This window comes from Apodemus sylvaticus, chromosome 17 (genome assembly GCF_947179515.1).
Source record: "Apodemus sylvaticus chromosome 17, mApoSyl1.1, whole genome shotgun sequence".
NCBI classification, from domain to species: domain Eukaryota; kingdom Metazoa; phylum Chordata; class Mammalia; order Rodentia; family Muridae; genus Apodemus; species Apodemus sylvaticus.
The window spans coordinates 61,059,864-61,079,367 of NC_067488.1; the positions used below are offsets into that span (position 1 = coordinate 61,059,864).

General features: G+C 38.8%; 1 protein-coding gene across 1 annotated transcript in view; it reads left to right on the forward strand.

The window, feature by feature from the left end:
- Positions 1 to 19,260, forward strand: part of Cntn1 (contactin 1) — a 138,144-nt gene extending 118,884 nt beyond the window's left edge. The window contains exon 23 of the mRNA XM_052160364.1: positions 16,948 to 19,260. Within this exon, the coding sequence (XP_052016324.1) occupies positions 16,948 to 17,024 (77 nt within the window). The 3' untranslated portion in view covers positions 17,025 to 19,260. The remainder of the gene's footprint in view (positions 1 to 16,947) is intronic.
- Positions 19,261 to 19,504: the final 244 nt, after the last annotated feature.

Sequence of the window (19,504 nt, forward strand, 5' to 3'; positions counted from 1 at the left end):
GTACATAGTGGACACTTCAACATGATAGAAATTAAAGCAATCAATGGAAAAGTTATTTGTCAGTAATTCATTAAAAGGATAATTTACTCTATACATCATACTGTCTAAAGAACTTGCAAGGAATGAAGTCCTTGGGAAGACATCTGCTCTTCAGTGTGCCCCATCAGCACCCCCATCTTCTGAGTTTTGGAGTTTTCACCTGGTTGCTTGTTGAGGAACTTCACCCAGAAAGAAAAATCAGAGATTTAAAAAATATATATTTAAGTTAATCTGAACCTGTACTTTGACAGTACCAAAGCTCTCTCATCTCAACTAACGGCGTGAATGACTGCTAATTAAAGTCTCAAAAGGAATGATATAAAACAGAGAATAGTGTTTAATTTGGGGTGCACAACAGACAGGTGCCTGTCTGAACTGACTCTCACCTTGAAGAAGGAACTCTTCCATACCTACCTTTTCTTAGTTATTAAAGGAGGAATTTACCCACAAGTACTGGAACATCATGGAGCACGCAAATGAGTATTTTGTGAACATTTCATCTCACTGATAATTAAGTAATCCACACACAATGTAGAGTTTCTGTAGCTGAAGATGACCCACCATGATAGCATCAGCTTCATGATTGGTCAGTGTCACGGGTTCAGTTGTCTCACCTAGATGCAGATAACAGACCCCTACCATGACCTCGGGCATAGACAGACATTAAGACCAGCAAAGAATGTCTTTTAAGTTTGTGGAAAGGAAGAATGGAGAAGAATTCAGTGGCTTATGGAAAGGTAAATCTATCTCTTTAGTTTGAATTTTCTTGTTTAGACACAATAAATTTTAAGACAACTACACGGTGACCAAACAGAATCTTTTTTTTCCCCTGCAAGGAGAACCTCTTTCTCTATTTAATAGCATACAAAATGTGACCCATCAAGAAAGAAAAGGGACAGTAGAAAAATGACGAGGAAGTGGAGAAATGGTCCTCCATTCCTATGCAAGCCCAGGAGGCCTATGTGCAGCTTCACTCTGGGTAGCCTCTAAACCTAAGTTCTAAGGAGGGGGTGTCACCTCGGCACGAAATCAGTGGCCTTCCTATACTCAAAGGATAAGCAGGCTGAGAAAGAAATTAGGGAAATGACCCCCTTCACAATAGCCACAAACAGTATAAAGTATCTTGGGGTGACTCTTACCAAACATGTGAAAGATCTTTACGACAAGAACTTCAAGACTCTGAAGAAGGAAATGGAAGAAGACCTCAAAAAATGGGAAAACCTCCCATGCTCATGGATCGGCAGAATCAATATAGTTAAAATGGCCATTTTGCCAAAAGCAATATACAGATTCAATGCAATACCCATCAAAATCCCAACTCAATTCTTCACAGAGTTAGAAAAAGCAATTAACAAATTCATCTGGAATAACAAAAAACCCAGGATAGCTAAAACTATTCTCAGCAACAAAAGAAATTCTGGGGGAATCAGTATTCCTGACCTCAAGCAATATTACAGAGCAATAGTGTTAAAAACTGCATGGTATTGGTACAGTGATAGGCAGGCAGATCAATGGAACAGGATTGAAGATCCAGAAATGAACCCACACACCTATGGCCACTTGATCCTCGACAAAGGGGCTGAAAACATCCAATGGAAAAAAGATAGCCTTTTCAACAAATGGTGCTGGTTCAACTGGAGGTCAGCATGCAGAAGAATGCGAATTGATCCATCTTTGTCTCCTTGTACTAAGCTCAAATCCAAATGGATCAAGGACCTCCACATAAAGCCAGACACTCTGAAGCTAATAGAAAAGAAACTGGGGAAGACCCTTGAGGACATTGGTACAGGGAGAAAATTTCTGAACAGAACACCAATAGCGTATGCTCTAAGATCAAGAATTGACAAATGGGACCTCATAAAATTACAAAGTTTCTGTACGGCAAAGGACACCATCAAAAGGATAAATCGGCAACCAACAAATTGGGAAAAGATCTTCACCAATCCTACATCAGATAGAGGGCTAATATCCAATATATATAAAGAACTCAAGAAGTTAGACTCCAGAAAACCAAACAACCCTATTAAAAATGGGGTACAGAGTTAAACAGGGAATTCTCACCTGAAGAACTTCGGATGGCGGAGAAGTATCTTAAAAAATGCTCAACTTCATTAGTCATTAGGGAAATGCAAATCAAAACAACCCTGAGATTTCACCTTACACCAGTCAGAATGGCTAAGATTAAAAATTCAGGAGACAGCAGGTGTTGGAGAGGATGTGGAGAAAGAGGAACACTCCTCCACTGCTGGTGGGGTTGCAAATTGGTACAACCACTCTGGAAATCAGTCTGGCAGTTCCTCCGAAAACTGGGCACCTCACTTCCAGAAGATCCTGCTATACCACTCCTGGGCATATACCCAGAGGATTCCCCACCATGTAATAAGGATACATGCTCTACTATGTTCATAGCAGCCCTATTTATAATTGCCAGATGCTGGAAAGAACCCAGGTATCCCTCAACAGAAGAGTGGATGCAAAAAATGTGGTATATCTACACAATGGAGTACTATTCAGCCATTAGAAACAATGAATTCATGAAATTCTTAGGCAAATGGATGGAGCTAGAAAACATCATACTAAGTGAGGTAACCCAGACTCAAAAGGTGACTCATGGTATGCACTCACTAATAAGTGGATATTAACCTAGAAAACTGGAATACCCCAAACATAATCCATACATCAAATGAGGTACAAGAAGAAAGGAGGAGTGGCCCCTTGTTCTGGAAAGACTCAGTGAAGAAGTATAGGGCAAAACCAGAACGGGGAAGTGGGAAGGGGTGGGTGGGAGGACAGGGGGAGAGAAGGAGGCTTATGGGACTTTCGGGGAGTGGGGGGCTAGAAAAGGGGAAATCATTTGAAATGTAAATAAAAAATATATTGAATAAAAAAAATCAAAAAAAAAAAAAAAAAAAGAACACATCAGAGTTGAACCTTGCCACTCACTTTTCATTTTACCACTGAAACTCAAACTTGGTTGGGTTCAGAAGGGAAGATAGAGGGGGACAGGAGCTGTTTGTTGTTATGAACTGGGCACAAGAGAATGATATCTGGAGCCCTCAGGCTGCCAAACTTTCATTGAGAAAGAATGACCCTGGTGGCAGATGGATGTTTCCCACAGTCTACACCATCACTTTGCACAATGTTCTAGTGAGCAGCTAGTTCTAGAGACAAGTTCATAGCCTGACTACCATCATGCTCTGGTTGTCGGGGATACTTGTGTTACTGGTAAAGATTTGGCATATGTTGTGAAAAACAAATCAGGAACTCCATTGATGGCATGTCGTACATTAGATGACTAGAACCTGGAGCCTGGAACCTGGGGACCCTGTGTCTTATTCCAGGTACCATGGAGTCTCACTAAATACTCACAAAATAAAACTTTTTTGACTCAACATACTAAATTCATAGTAGTGGCTTCGACAGTATATACTAACATGTTTTTTTAAAAAATGATTCTTACACACACCTTATCATATACCCATTTCACTCTCCATTTTATAGCTCAAGAGGCTAAGAGCCTTCTGAGGGGTCCCACAGTCAAGTGGGACCATGCTACTATGCAAAGGCATCCTTTCTTACCCCCAGCTCCACACTTCTGCCAAACTGCTGTTCTTAGCTGTAGCAAGCCAATTTTCAAAGCCCTCACAATGACAGATTTACCTTGCCAAAAATTCCTATCAGCACAGAAGTTATTAGAGGTTACTTATGCACTCCATTGGCCGCCATTCTTTGGCAACTGTTCTGTCCATTCTCAGAGGAAGTGCAGTCTAGCATTTTATGGTGGGGAAGTACCAAAGTCAATAGCATGGAATAAATAGAGCCACAGTGTACACTGCCAGCAAACTACACACATCTGCCAAAAATATAAACAGTTATCTTGCTTGGCTTCTAGGCTCCTAATTGATGAACATGTAGAAGAGGCAGCATTAGTTAGTGGTTTTCACTGTTTCCAAAAAACAAACAAACAAACAAACAAACAAACAAACAAAAAACCAAAGCCACTAGTGCTTATATGATCAAGCTCTGGCTGTATACATATAAACTAATATCATGTTTGATTATTATAAAGAAAAAACAACAAATAAGTTTGAAAATTGTATGGCTCAAATATTATGGTTGTCTTAGAATCAAAGCAGCATGGCCAGAATGCTAACTTTCAGGCTTCTGAGATGGAAGACTGTCATTTTGAGAATTCCTCATCCCACATCTTAAGAACTGAAACATCCAAAGATCACAGCCTTTCCAAACTGTGCCCATGGTCCATGGTTACAAACTAGCTACTGATGGAGCAAGGGGTAGGTCTTAAGCTTTTTCTTCTTTACCTAGATTAGTATGTCGCTATCACAAAGATACAGAGACAAGAGAAGATAATTAAAACCAAAATATGCAAATCAATGCATATGTAATAGAGTGAAAATAAAAATCTATCCTAAGATCAGCAAATACAGACCAATCCTATAGTAAATAAACTCAAATCTGTTTTGTTTTCTGATTTTGCCTATGTCTTCTTTTCTAGACACTTTTAAAATTAGTTAGGGTAAATATCTGTTACTTTGTTTTTCTCAAAATCAGAAAACACTTGATTCAAGTAACAGATTTGAAATATAAAAATTTGTGAACATTCCCGCTGGTGGTGAAGGGGCACTTTTAATAGCAAATCCAATTAACTTATCAACTTTCTAAAAGGATGTCTCCTTCTACTGCACTTTACTTATTTTATTTTATTTTTAAACTGGTGAATAATGTGTATTTACAGAGGAAGTGTGGTATTTGATCTAAAAATAGGTTGTAGATTCAATGAAACACATGAGCATGCTCATCACCTTACCAACTTGCTCTACTATAATAAGAAAGTTAAGCAACAAGATGCACACATAAACACACATAAATGGGAAAGCATTGAGGCCATTCTCTTAACTATGTTCAATCAACATCGTAAACTAGACATTATAAAGGTAACAAGTTTTGATATATGGCCTAGTGGGAAATTTAAAGTCCACCTCACTAAGATGCAGTGTCACTGAACACCCCATGTCAAATTACAGGTAAATAAACTTTCTGCTTGGGAAGTTTGTACATATCATCCTTTCACTGTTAAAGGTTAAGCAGGATGAAGAATGGGATCTAAACTTTGAATAAGAAACTACCACATGGAAGAAACAAAAACCAGAAAAATTACTGAAGAATGAATCACATGGTGCTGGTCCTAATGAATCAGCTGATACTCATTCTAATGAATCAGCTGATCCTGGATCTAACCAATCAGAGGGCACCAGTTCCGATGCTGCTGTGGTCAGGACTTTTCCTGCATCCTAGTGTGGAAGGATTGAAACATGTGCTTTTGCCTTCGTAACTTCCTGTCAGTCCAGTTCATTTCACCATCAACTCGGCCACAGTTGTTGATGTAGGGGAAGGTTGACCAAACATTTACATACTGGATTTTCTATGAAAGAAGATATTATATGTTTGCTATTGATTTACTTAAGATACATGTTTATTCAGGAGAACAGTGCATGCCAAAGATGAGAAGAAGGTTAGAGGTAAGGCAGGCCTGGGCAGTCCATGCTTGAGCTCTAGTCCCTAGGACCAGTACCTCGTTCTCTTCCTCCTTTGGTTCAGTTTCTCTTCCGCAAGTCAAAGGTACTTAATTGCTAAAACAGAGAGAAGTTACTCAGCTGCTGGCCTATTCTCAGAAAGTTTGGTATGCCAAACTTTTACTATTAATTTTATATTATTGTTGTTGTTGTTATTACTATTATTCCAACTAATCTTTGAAACGTGTCATGCAGGTGCTGAAAAAGAACAAAGCTAATTGAATGTGGCAGGTACCACCTACTGGTGATTTACTATTAGCCACGCATTTTTTGAAGTAAGTTAAGGAAACAACCATTTACCAATTGCAGTAAGTGGAGCCCCACAATTCCTTGGGGCAATGGAGCACAGTGGGTTAGAACACAGCACACAAAATTGAAAGCAAAAGATGTCAGTCTACTGCCTTGAGAACCTTGAGTTGAGTCTACTCAAGGTTCAGACTCTAGGTTGAGGCTGTCTCAAATCTACTACTTGAATAAAGCACTTCTTTTCCATGCAATTTAGTAATGAGCTTCCAAATATTATAATACCTTATTAAGACAAATTATGCTATATATGTTCATATGCTCACATATATCTGTAAATATATATGTATGTATACACACATCTTTGACAAACATTCTCAATTCTCATAATAAATCAATGAGATGGATTTAATCTTATTTTATAGTGGGAGGAACTAGGGTATGAAAAGATGAGTCAACCAGAGAGAGGTGAAGGCAGAGTTATTCCTTGTTTGGTTTGCCTTCCAACCTCATACTTTGAGCAGCCATGTGGTACTATTGCCAAAATGCTCTTACAAATCCTAAATGATTCCACAGAATCATTACCTGCCTATTGATTATTTCACAGACTATCTCCTGACAAGATGCTATTCATGGATATTCTTCCTTGTCTCTGTTATTTAAAGATTAGAGTATACCATGAAGAAAATTGATAAGGAGAAATGCTACAGGTTTGGCTCCACTGTCAAGGGCTTGGGGATCCATTACTGGTGCTCTTCCTTAGGCCAACTCTCCCATCCCACACACTATCACTCTCCCTAATCAGGAAAAATATGATTCAATTCTTTACTACTCAATATCAGTACATTCTACTATGTATGAGGCTCAGAATAATTAAAGCTGTTGAAAATATACTTTGGCTATATGTAGCTCTGTGTGGAAATTGTTTCATTGTCTAGATGTTAGCACAAGGAATGGACACTAGAAGTAATAATATAAAAAGAAATTTCTTAGTATGACAGATTTGTCAGCTGAATGGAAATAGTATCTTGGGTTGGATGCTTGTAATTATATATATATATATATATGTGTGTGTGTGTGTGTGTGTGTGTGTGTATGCACACTTATATGCATATATTAATATTTTAATTTTGTTTCTAAGAACTCCATTTATGAAGTATATTGTGCTTGAAATTATTCCCCCTACTCCTGGTACTAACTTTTCTCAACTCCACCCTCCACCTGCCACCTTGCTTCCACCTTCCAATATTTTATATTATTAAAGCCCACTGGGCCCAGTTTGTGCTGCAGGTGCAGGGTTATCCCTTGGGGCCTTGATCTTGTGCAGGTCTTGTGCAGGGATCTGCTGCTGCTGTCATTTCGTGCTTCTCCTGCTCTGCCCAGAAAACACTGTCTCATCCCAGATCTCCCCATTCCAATTTTTCCACACCCTTCTGCCTTGCTTTCTCTGCCTTGCATGGGACTGTATAATGCAGAAACCCTTCTTATGGCCAACACCTATTCTCTGCCCTTTAGCTGTCAAAACTAGAGTTTCTGTGTTAACTGCTATCCACTGCACAAATAAATTTCTCTGATAAGTCAATTCTGTGAGTTGCACTAATCAATGGCTATAGGGATTCATTTTTAGAGAGCAATTTGAAGCTATGCTCAGTTAGCAAACTAATATTTGTAAGGTCACCCCTGTTGCCTGTGAGCTCTCTGACTCTTCGTCAGATTTATAAGAAAAGGCACCTGTTTCTACCTGTGGACAGGGTCTTGAATAAGAAAGTTCTTGGTCTCCTCCACCACATTCCTGCCAATATTGCCTCAATGGGTATGACTTGTCAGGTTGGTTATTGTGGCAACTCTCTGGCCCCAATAGCTAGGTCAGATTGTGGACAACTTGTCTCCCCATAAAGGCAGAATAGCACCAGGTGCTATGAAAACTAGCCAGCAGAGAGGACGTTCCCCTATTGATACCAGCTAGATCTCTCAAAGTCCTGCGATCCAAGTGTGTAGTGTCCTCTGCAATAGAGTCTTAACATCGAGTTCTAGTCAGCCACCAAAGCCAATGGCAATAGTCTGCATTATTCTGTGAGTTTCTAAGCCCCAGAGACAGACAGACAAACAAACAAACAAAAATCTCAATAAGTATTTCACACCTGGCACTGCCCTTTTTATTTGGAAACCTATTTATTCTGAGAGGAGCACTTTGCCCTGTGTGATAATGCTATTTAAACTAGAGTAAGGGAGATGAGGTAGAGGTGGTGGTAATGGGGGTGGTTATGGTAGGATTTCATATGGCTTTCTCAAATACCCTTTCTTTACCTCCTCTCTATTCCTTCCCTTCTTCCTACTTAAATCTCTGTGCACACACACACACACACCAGTATTTCCCTTTACCTTTCTGTGTTATGCTGTGTCCCTTAAGATCTTTCTCCTTTCCCACCAGTAGTTCGGAAAGGTACTTTTATAAAACACAGAGACATTCTCCGCCTACACAAATGACTGCTCCACTTTTACATGAAGTAATTTAATAGATATTTATGCTCCCTCTCCACACACCACTGCCCTCTCCACCCAATTCTCTCCTTCCTCTGCACTTTAGTCTTCCTCCTCCTGACTCAAGACCCTCTTTCCCCTCCCCCATTCATTTCATCAGATCACTTGTGCCCTGCAATCCCCTGATTCATTGCCCCTGCCCACCCCCTCTCGGGAAATGGTCCCATGTTATGTTACTGGTTTCTGTAGTCACTATAGGATATGTACTCACATCTGAATGTTGGAAGACAGGAACCTCAAATGAGAGAAGAGAGATGACATGAACACATGCACACACATTGTGAGATGATAACTCTTGTAGAAATTAAATCCAAAATTTCTATTAAAAAGAAATAATCAAGAAGACTCTAAATTAGCTTGACGTTTATTCTGATGTGGAGAAAAATGATCTCTAATATTGATAATTTGTTCATGATTACCATCCAGAAAATCTATGAGAAGCAAAGTAGATAATCAGTGGATGCAACGTAAGAACAAGAGACATTCATGTGAATAGTACTCTAAGGTTTGTAAAGTATAAACCCAACATATATTGAAAACCACACAAGAATATATTTTTATATATCTCACATTTATTTAATGACTAAATGGTAACTCAATTAGGTCTCTGATTTCTGTTTAGAATGTAGAAGCAAACTGAAGATGTATACCACAATTACATAAACTTGAGCCATTAGAGACATTAAATATAACACACGCAAACACAAAAGGTTTATTTTAAATAAATCAAATATCCTGATGTCAAAGCCACAAATTATGAAATTGTGTTTGGTTTGTATCCTAACACCAAAACTTCAAAATGCTATCCCTGACTGACTAAACTGCTTTCTGCAGCCACAGTTAGGCGTTTGCCAAGCCACACATCCAGGCAAACACATCAGTGTATACCCATTGCTGATGTAATTGTGGTCAATGGAAAGAGACTTGGAGAGACCCTGTAGTTGCCCTCAGATAGGTCTTCAGGAGAGATCATCTAAATTGGGTCAGACATGGAAAACTAAATGTCTTGCTGTTTAATTGAGGTTTGTTATTGGTCATCTTATCAGAATAAAATAACATGTGGGCTATGGCTTTTCTTTTAAATATGTAGAAAAATAGAATGTTTCAAAACCACAGGAGAATGTGAAAACCTCATTCAAACAGCATAGGTAGCAGCTGAGGCTTTCTACTTGGTTTTCTCCCTTTGATGCCCTTGACTTGACACAGGAAGGGCACAGGCCAGTGTCCTCAGACTGAAAGAGCATGCCTTTAGCAATGAGAAAGACTAAACAGTCATTCTCTCTGCTGATTATTCTCTATTTAATCATTGGCCATGGACTGATTTTTAAAAATTTTATATGGACTTGAGTGATATTTCTGTTTAATGAATTATTGAGGAGGTGGAATATAAAATTAACTACACAACTGTTTGAAATTACTCAGTGCTGATGTATGCATTTATGCTCATATTTTCCATTTCTTATTCTAAAAAACTGAAATAATGGCTTATTGAAAAATCCTATTGCTCTAAAGTGTTAGGTTAACATATTATAGGTGTGTGTGTATGTATGTGTGTGTGTGTGTGTGTGTGTATGTGTGTGTGTGTGTGTGAAATATAGAAATAGAGACAGAGAGGAGCATGTAAAGATGGGACACACCAGGATATACCTGATGTAAGGGCCACCAGAATCCATTGTGTGCTGTAGAACAGCAGGACCCAGATACCCTAGTCATCAGCATTTGTGGCATTGTTATTGACAACACCTGACAACATTTGTAAGATGGAGGCTTTCTGTGCAGCTGTTAAGGGGCCAGGGGCCTTCTATATATATTCCCAATTTCTGACCTTCTGATTCTGGCCTATTTATTTCTTTTTAATTTTCTTATTTCTTTAATTTTGAGATTATTATAGAATTACATCAGTTCCTACTTCCCTTTTCTCTATAAACCCTTCTAGATAACATTCCTTGCTTTCTTTCAAATTAATGGTCTCTCTTTACTTAATTATTGTTATATGCTTACATATGTGTGTGCATGTGCATCTGTGTGTGTATGTGTTCCTAAATGCGTAAGCATAACCTGCTCAGGCTGTATATAATTTCTTGTTCAGATGTTTTCAGAACTGAGCACTTGGTATTTTATAATCTGTTGATGTTTTCTTCCCTGAGGAACACTGTTCTTGCTCTGAACTTTCTTAGTTGCCTGTAGTTCTTTTTGTAGGGCTGATGCCTTGTAGGCTTTTCTCCATCTTTGTTAGGCTGCCTATTGTCCTCATTCTGCTGATGGCTGGGCAGTCATATTAGTGGGACTGTTTCGGGTGTAGCTTCTGACATTAGGAGACACTGTCTCACAGTAAAATCCCTGAACCCCTAGCTCTTTCAATCTTCTTACCCTGTATTGTGCACTGATCCCTAAGCCTTAGGTGCAAGAGTTGTATAGTAAATGTATCCACTGGGGCTATGCTCCACAACTCTGTTTTGATTGGTTATGGCTTTCTGTAATGGTCCCTATTGCAAAGAGAGGTTTTCTTGAAGAGGGGTGAAGATAAGTCTACCAGGAGGTGACTGGCATGAAAGGTTGCATCAGAATGGAGTAGGCTAGTCCTGTGTTCACTGAGAGCTTAACAGGTTTTCACATTACCTTTGCTGTGACCTGGGCACCCAATAGGATGGATCCCAGGCCATGTCATTTTTCACTTAACTGACAGACTGGAGGGATCTCCTTTTCCTTCTTCTGGTCCAGGCATTCATTCTTCCAATGTCCCCTCTGTTTATTGTAATCACATTGACACTTTTCCTTATCTCTAGACATACCTTTTCTCAGTCTCCCTCTGTCTGTTTTCCTAAGGGCAGCTACTATCCTAGTCTGTCTCTTTCTGAGTTTTTCCTTGATTAAGTCCTGGTTCTTAAAGACTTTCAGAGCAATTTCCAACACCTGGAGCCTATTCGTATCCTCAAATCTCTCTAATTTTTGAAGTTTCTTTCAATGGATAACAAGGACAATATTTTCTGCTTGCTCATTTTGGGGACATCTGGACTTATCAAGGTAAACATGCAGTATGCTCCTCCAGAGTTGTCCCAGGAACCCAAAGGAGAATTTGTCAGATCCCAGAGTAACCTTAGTCTCCTAAGACAGATTAGTAAGCTTCCTAGCCTCTGCTTTCAAGCCTTCCAATAAGACTTGGTAAAAACTGTCCAAAGCCTCCTTACCTCTATCAGTATGGTGTTGGGGTCCCATTCTGCTCAAAGCAAAGGAAAGGTCTGATTGGTCTGAGCCTTGCCGTCTTACAGCCATCCTGGCCCTATGGGCTGCCTTCCTACTCTCCAGCTGGATCCTGTCACCCCTCATCTGTGAAGAGGGTGACAGTTGTCACATGAGAACTGGTGACTGCAAAAGACAATCTCCAACAGGCTGATGAAGGAGATCCTGTGGGGTTTTTGTTTTTTGCTTGTTTGTTTTTTCAGAAAAGAAAGGATTTTGAGTCTTCCACTTATATAGATCATTGGCTGAAAGGGATCATTATAAGTGGGGATAAGGGGGCCTTTTCACTCTACCCCCTTTCCGCACATCTAAGCTATGAGGTGCCATTGGTGGCACCGCTCTTTAAGGCAGAATGTAAACTGACACCATTGCTTAGAACAAAGCCTGTCAGGCTTCCTTGTATGTGGAAGCCTCTATGGAGGAGTCACTTGCCAACCACCTCCTAGGGAGTTGAAAGCAGGGTCTGTCTTCCCACCATGTCCATTGGTCTGGTTGAGGTATAAAGAAGTGAGACATTCATTTCTTCTGGAGGAATGGAGTGAATGGCTGGCATCATTTCTATGTAAGCCCCAGCTGGACCAAAAGGGCCCAGCTCCCCAAAGCTAGAGCATAAGTCTTTGGCCAGAGGGTGGGTGGATAACTGACCAAAGATGAGCAACAGTTGATAACTGGTCTGGGTAATTGGGAGTTTCAGTCTTTGTGTTCCAAATAGCTCCTGCTGTTTGGTAAAATAGGATGTCCTTAGGGGAGACAATCCAAGCACAAACAACAGCCAGTCAACCTCACCAGAAAGTGTGCGGTTTTCAAGGTAAGAAGGGAATGGCATAGTTGCTTTTGTCTGACAAGCAACTGTCTCTGAAACATTTTAACTTACGTTTCATGGGTGTCTTGGGACAACCCTCTTTCCCACCTATTACAAAAGACAGGCTGTCCAGAAGACAAAGGGAAAAACAAGACAGAGACAAACAATGACAGTGAAGAGACAGATTAGGGGTGGTCATCACACACTCAAACATCCGAACAGATCAAAGGAGTCCCGTGACATTTCACAAAGATCTCCAGCACTGGTTAGCAGCCATGTGGGGCCTCTCACGTGCATCCCTAAACAAAAGGAGCCTTAACCAGACTTACCCCCTGGAAGCGACAGAATAAGCAACTTTTGATTTGTATTCTTTTGGGTGTGTCAGATTTTTTCCAATGCGTTAGTCAGCAAATGATCAGAATCAGTCTCAGAGCCCTGGAACATCTGGAGCTGTGCACCTCCTAGAACCCAGACTTTAGTAGCCGCTCAGCCTTTAACATAATTGACACCACAATGGAACTGCCATCCAGGCCTTGCAACCCAGCATGCAGGCAGCAACATCTGCCAAAATGATAACAAAGACCTAATTCATTAAAGCCCCTAAAGGGGCCCCTTGACCACCATACTCTTCCATACTCCTAGGTACTCTGAGATCCCCATGTCTCAAGGTCTTGTCTCTGGTGATTGTGCTTGAGCCTTCAGAAACATTGTAAGGTATCTACCAAAGAGTTCAAGCCAAAAGAAAGCCAGCTGACCAGAGTCTGCACTGTGTAGTCAGGACCCCATTGTAATTCCAAGCCTTTCTCAGGGTGAGCCTGTAAGCACAAAGCCTTATTCTGGCTTGGCATAGTTCTGTTAGTAATAACAGTTCATCAGAAACTGGATTACAGAAGCCAAAAAGCAAGGTTAGTACATTTAAGGATTGTTCCAGAACTATGGGCTTTAATGAATTAGGTCTTTGTTCTTGTTTTGGCAGGTACTGCTGCCTGCATGCTGGGTTCCAAGGCCTGGGTGGCAGATGCATTATGGTATCAACTGTGCTAAGGTCTGGGAGCCCACTAAAGTCTGGGGCCTGTTACAGGAATCCGGGCTCTACTAGATTCCTGGGTTTCCACCAAGAAATCAGCCATAATTCTCATGTGGTTTTCTTTCTATTTGACTCATGTTTTTACTCTCACAGATATGAGTCCATTGTATTTGTTCTGTATACTTGCTATTTTATCTACCATATGTGGAAAGTTTCATTTCTGATCATATGTATTTGGTGTTCTGAGTGCCTTTTGTATTTGTACATGCATGTCTTTCCTTAGTTCGTGGAAGCATCTTCTATGGTCTTGCTGAAGAACTGGTCTACTCAATTGACTTGGGAGTCTTCCCCCTCACCTATGCCTGTAAATTGAATTTTTTATTGTGTGCCAGGTGTCTTGCATGTTCCTTTCCTTGCTTATTTGATCTGGATTTTCTACATTATCTTAGAGTCCTGTTATTTACATTCTGCCCTATTCATTCTATTTGTAAAGCTTTAAGTTTCCTATTTGGGTTACTGTGTTTTTAAACTCCATTTTCATTTTGGTTTGAGTGCTCTTCAATGTTTCTATCACTTTACTGAATTCTATTTTGAGATCCTGAACTGACTTCCTTCCTTCAGCCTTAGGCTTGTGTTTTCTTGGGACTCACTCATGCATTTACTCTCCTTAAGTTCTTTTTCCATGACCTCATCCAGGTCTTCTTTGTATCTCCTTTAAACCTCTTAAGTTCTTTGATGAAGTTTATAAAAGATCTTTTAGATGTCATGTTTTGGGGATCACCTAATTAGTTTTCATTTGCTAAACATTTCTACAAGACAGGTAAGTGTTGAAAAGGAGATATTATATTGGTGGACATTTTTTTCGTAGTTCTGTGTCTGATATGGACAGAGCAGTTTGGGGTAGAAGAGAAGATTATGGTTGGGTTTGGACTAGAGGTTGGAAATGGCTTAAATTGAATGAAGTCAGGTTAAACCAACACACAAAAAAGAGTACTAGGCTAGTGGGCCAAAAGTGCCTCCTGGTCCAACCATGGAGTGTAGGGACAAAGCTGAAATCTGGGGTTTGGAGATAAGGATCAGGTGGACTCACTGGGTTATCTCCTGGAGAAAAATCTTCAAGGTCTGGCTGGGTAGAGAGGTTGGATGTGGCATGAGAGTAGTCACTGTATCAGAGGTACACAGGGTGAGTTTTGAAAGGACCCTATATACTGTTTCTGATGCAGGAAGGGTTGGCCAGATTAGGCTGGGGCAGTGGATGTGAGATCCAGTCTAGATATGGTAGACTGGGGTGGGTGCATGGATGGAAGAATCTGAAGAAGGATGTGTAGCATCTTGCTGAGTGGAGAGTGGTCTGTGGGTGTCCTACTTGTTTTTAAGAAACACCTTATTCATATCTAAGAATGGACTCTGCCACAACAAATAAAGTTAAAAGAGCAAGGGTATTATACAGCGGCATATTGGCATAGTTATCTTTTACTTTGTAAGGAACATAGATATCATTCTAATGCCAAGACTTTTAGAAGAGATTCTTATATCTTCCTTAAGGTACACTATATAGTAAAAGAACAGACTGCTTTAAATTACTTTTTGTTATGTTAGGTAATTATATTAAAGGTTTCAAATTTCCTAGAGAATATATTTCCTACTGTTATAACTTTACTACTGGTAGAGTATGATTTTAAGCCTTTCTCTAATTGCAGAATTGAGTTTATTGAAGTTACTTACCGAAACCTAGGAGAATAGGAAAGAAGAGTGTCCCTCCATAGTCATACTGTTTCCTATGCTCTCAAGAATTCTAAGATGAGAAGCTCATGGCCTATGAATTTATCAGGCATAGGAATTGCCCTTAATTGGTGGCACCCAAAATAGTATGTAAATTCAGGTACACTCATGGCATATTAAATTGCTTTATTTTTCTTTCAGGATGTCACACTCTAAATGTTGCAAGCTCCTTCTAGGCTCAAGTGTTGAATACTTCATCTCCAGTGGGTGGTGATATGTATGAGACTGTGGAACCTTTGAGAGATGTGGCATCACTGAGGAAATAAGTCACTTGGAGGATTGCTTCAAGGCCTATAGCAAGTCTAGCTTTCTTTCCAATCCTGATTCTTGCTTTGCTGTGATATACACAAACATCTGCTCTATGCTCTCACCAAAGCTAGCATTACCATAGGCCACGGCCTCTAAAAGTAGGGGCCAAAATAAGTGTCTTTTGAGTTGTTTCTTGTCAGGCATTTGATATAATGAAGAAAAAAAAGCATCTACTACACAGTGTACTCTGTCAGGGCAATTGATCTTTAGCTAACAAATGAAGATTAACAATAGAAGTTCTTACCCTGGGCGTGGTTGCTCATGCCTTTAATCCTAGAATTTCAAAGGTCGAGGTCGGTGAATTCTATGACGTTGAGGCCAGCCTGGCCTACAAAGTGAGCTCCAGGCTGTTACCTTTATAAACCCTGTCTCAAAAATAATAAAATAAAATATTAAAAAGGAAAGAAAGATATAAAGAAAAAACAAAACATAAAAGAAACCATAGAAGTTCTTTCTTAAGTGTGTGAGCAACTAAACATCTTTAAATGATTGGAATACAAAAATATGCAGTACCTATCTTGTATACATATGATGTTATTCGAGGTAACACTTTTAGTATTTTTAATTCCACCTATCTGATTTTCTAAAAAGCCCCCAGGCATATGCATGTATCAACACTTAAAGAAAAACGGTCATGAGTTTGAAAGGGAACAGAAAAATGTATATGGAACATGTTTTGAAGGAGAAAAAGAAACAGGGGAATGATGTGACTGTATTACAATCTTAACAATTAAAGAAAGAAGGAATGAAAAGCAAACGAAATACACAAAAGTCCTCAGACAGAATTCTTCAAAGTAGAACATGTTAATACTAAACACAGTAAACTACATAATTTGGAAATTCTATGGTATCAAATGCTGTGTATGCTAATTTTAAATAAAGATTTAATTTGTTATTCCCCTGTATAATTGAATAAAATAACATGTGGATGTGGCATACATTTTTAATATGCAAAAAAGCCAAAAGTTAAATCAAAATCTTCAAGAATGCAGAAAACACTTGAAGTGGCACAGGTGCCATCTGTGTCTTCGCATATGATATCTGATTTTTTATTTATGTTTTTTCTTGACCTTTAATCTTCTGATGGAACTTTGAGACTTCTCTATCACAGGGACAAATTTAGTATTCCAATGTTATTATTTTAGTTATTTATTTAAGCAGAATGTAGACATAATGTGAATGATCTCACACACAAAGTCTTTGATATAATGTTTGTATTTTTAATCATACCACTAAATAAGAAATTCATTTTGTACAAAGGAACTTTCGATTTTCAGGTCAACACAATCCTGCCCTCTCCAAACAGCCTGGGTAAGCAACAATTAGTGTCACTGATGAAATTATGAACATGCTTTTGGTTTGCTTTGTAGGTGTGTCCACGCTATCTTCGAGTCTCCTCAGTTTGCTCCTGCCCTCCCTTGGCTTTCTTGTCTACTTGGAATTCTGAATATTGCGACATTAGCTGTCTTCATCCCTGCTCAGTATCAGAGGATGCTCTTCATCATGGGATGACTGCAATTCCTTCTAATCCCAGCGGCTCCATCCTAAGCCAAATAAATTAGACTCTAACAAGCTATTCAACTGATTTCCCAACACATTATGACTGAGGCATTCAGGAACCCCTTCATCCAAAAGTATAACTTTCAAATGGAAAATAAAATGATTTTTAACTCGTTCCAATATGCCTTATAAACCATTTAACCTGATTCTGTGAAAGTTGCATGATTTAAATCAATGGACAAGTTACAGTGTTCAACTCAATACCATAGGCCGTAGAATGAAGGTAAGCTCACCATACACAGGTGCTTTACATTTAATGACAAGTTGTGAAATATAATAGAGATTGAAATATTGATTGTATGTGGTATATGTAAGAGTAATGCAGTCTCTTGTATTAGCCTATATGTTTGGGGTCTTGCCTATTTTTGAAAGACCCTTATCATCCATTATATTTTGAGTTTTCCATAAAATTAAAACAAAAATAGAACAAAATCATTTTGACATAAACACCATTACCAAATCACTTTACTGAATGAGTTGGAAGTTTTTGACCATGAAAACCAAATTATAGCGCTTACCATCAGTATTCTTATTTTTGATGTACTTTTCTACATATTTGCTTTTCAGAATCCTTAATACTCTTCAGTTAGTTTTCTAATGCTGACGTTCCCATGCCCACGTGAGGATTTTTTTTTTAACTTTTGTATTCTAATCTGAAGTTGTTTTGTGCTTTTCTTCTCATCAATGTCAAACCACAGAAGCTGCAGCTCATCTGGAACATTGTCTAGTGCTGTGTTTATTCATGTGTGGAATGACAGGTTTGGGGAAGTAGAGTGCTTTCATTTATACTACAATGTGATCGTCTTTATCCAGCTAGAAACAAGTGACAGTAAAGTGTCAGAAGCTCTGAATGTTCTCACTGTTCTGGTTTTGTGCTTCATGCCTAAGTATAAACTCTCTTTGTAGAAGGTGTAGAATCAAGAATTCATATGCGGGTTGGAAAAAAGCTACAGAATTCCATTTCAAGCAAATTTAAAGCTCATTTCCCATTTCAATGCAATAATGAAAACTGTCTAAAAATACCAAATCAGAATGTTGCTAGTGGTCCTATGAAGAATATGCAAAGCTGGGAGGCAGGAGAGGTGGACAGTGTCCTGTCCTGGGATGTCTCCCAGGTGTTGGTGTGGAGGAATTTGTGAGATGTGAAAGGGAAACCTGTGTTTCCTCATTATCCATGGTGTGCCCAGAGATGTGTCTGAGTGTGGGTGTGGAAGAATTCGGGTAATAAAGAATTAGCTGGCTCCTGAAACGGTGCAATGTTTGGTTCCTGGAGAAGTCTAATCCTATTTTATTAGCACAATCTTGCTGGCTAATTAGAGACAGAGTTTATCTTTTTAGAAAGGATACCTTATAGGTCCATAAATAATATTTACAGGAAGCAAAAATAGATCTATTAATATGTTACCCCTATCTTTAATTTGTATAATTTTTGTACTATATGTGTAAATGTTTAAAGTCCTCATTAGGAAAATATCAATAAATATTTCATTAATTTACACTTAACACTTTGTTATACAAATGAAACTTTTTAAAGGAGTAAAACAGATGCTCTTCCAGTAGAGGCATGTCAACAAACCATTGCGAGATTTCATAAAATATTTAATGATTTGAAAAAGAAGAAGATAACTTCATACTTTAGGGAGATGAACACTCTGTAAGCTTTCTGTACAAATGTTGTGTTTTCCTTGTTATATTAGGGGGTTTTCCTCTTGCGATGTGACCCATGTTGGGCATTTTTGTATCATCAATAACAACTACATCTTTTGCCAAATGCATGCCTGCCTTTTCTTTTCTAATATGTGGTAATAAAGACCAAAACTGGCTAGATTTTGCATGAAAATGGTTCTGAAAGATAAGAAAACAGACTTTGGAAGGTTGTTTAGTTTAAACATGTGGCAGATAGACTCAACTCTCTCATGCACAAATGACTTCTGCTTTTCATTTTCTCATAGAATTGTACAGATGTGACTGAGACTATCAGTTTTAAACTGTTGTCAAGCTAACCAATGTATCATATGCTTTAAGATGCAAGATTCTTAATTAAACTTTATATAGCTATAGACACATCTGTTGTTTCTTTGTATTTCAGGAAAGGTAATAGTAGTTTTATTTGATACTGATAAATAACGAATTGATTTTTTAGTTATTTTTTATCATTTTTCCAATGGAGTAGTATAGGACTGTCGTTTGTCCTTTTTATGAATGAATACAAATTATAAAGAAATAAATGTCTTACTGTTGCCCAAAAGTAACTGTCCCTTCAATTTACCTGAAGTTTATATTTGTTTTCTATTTGTATGTTTGTATTGTTCTGTTTTTATCATTTTGGTTTGGTTTGGTTTAGAAAGCTTTTATGAGCTTGGGGGT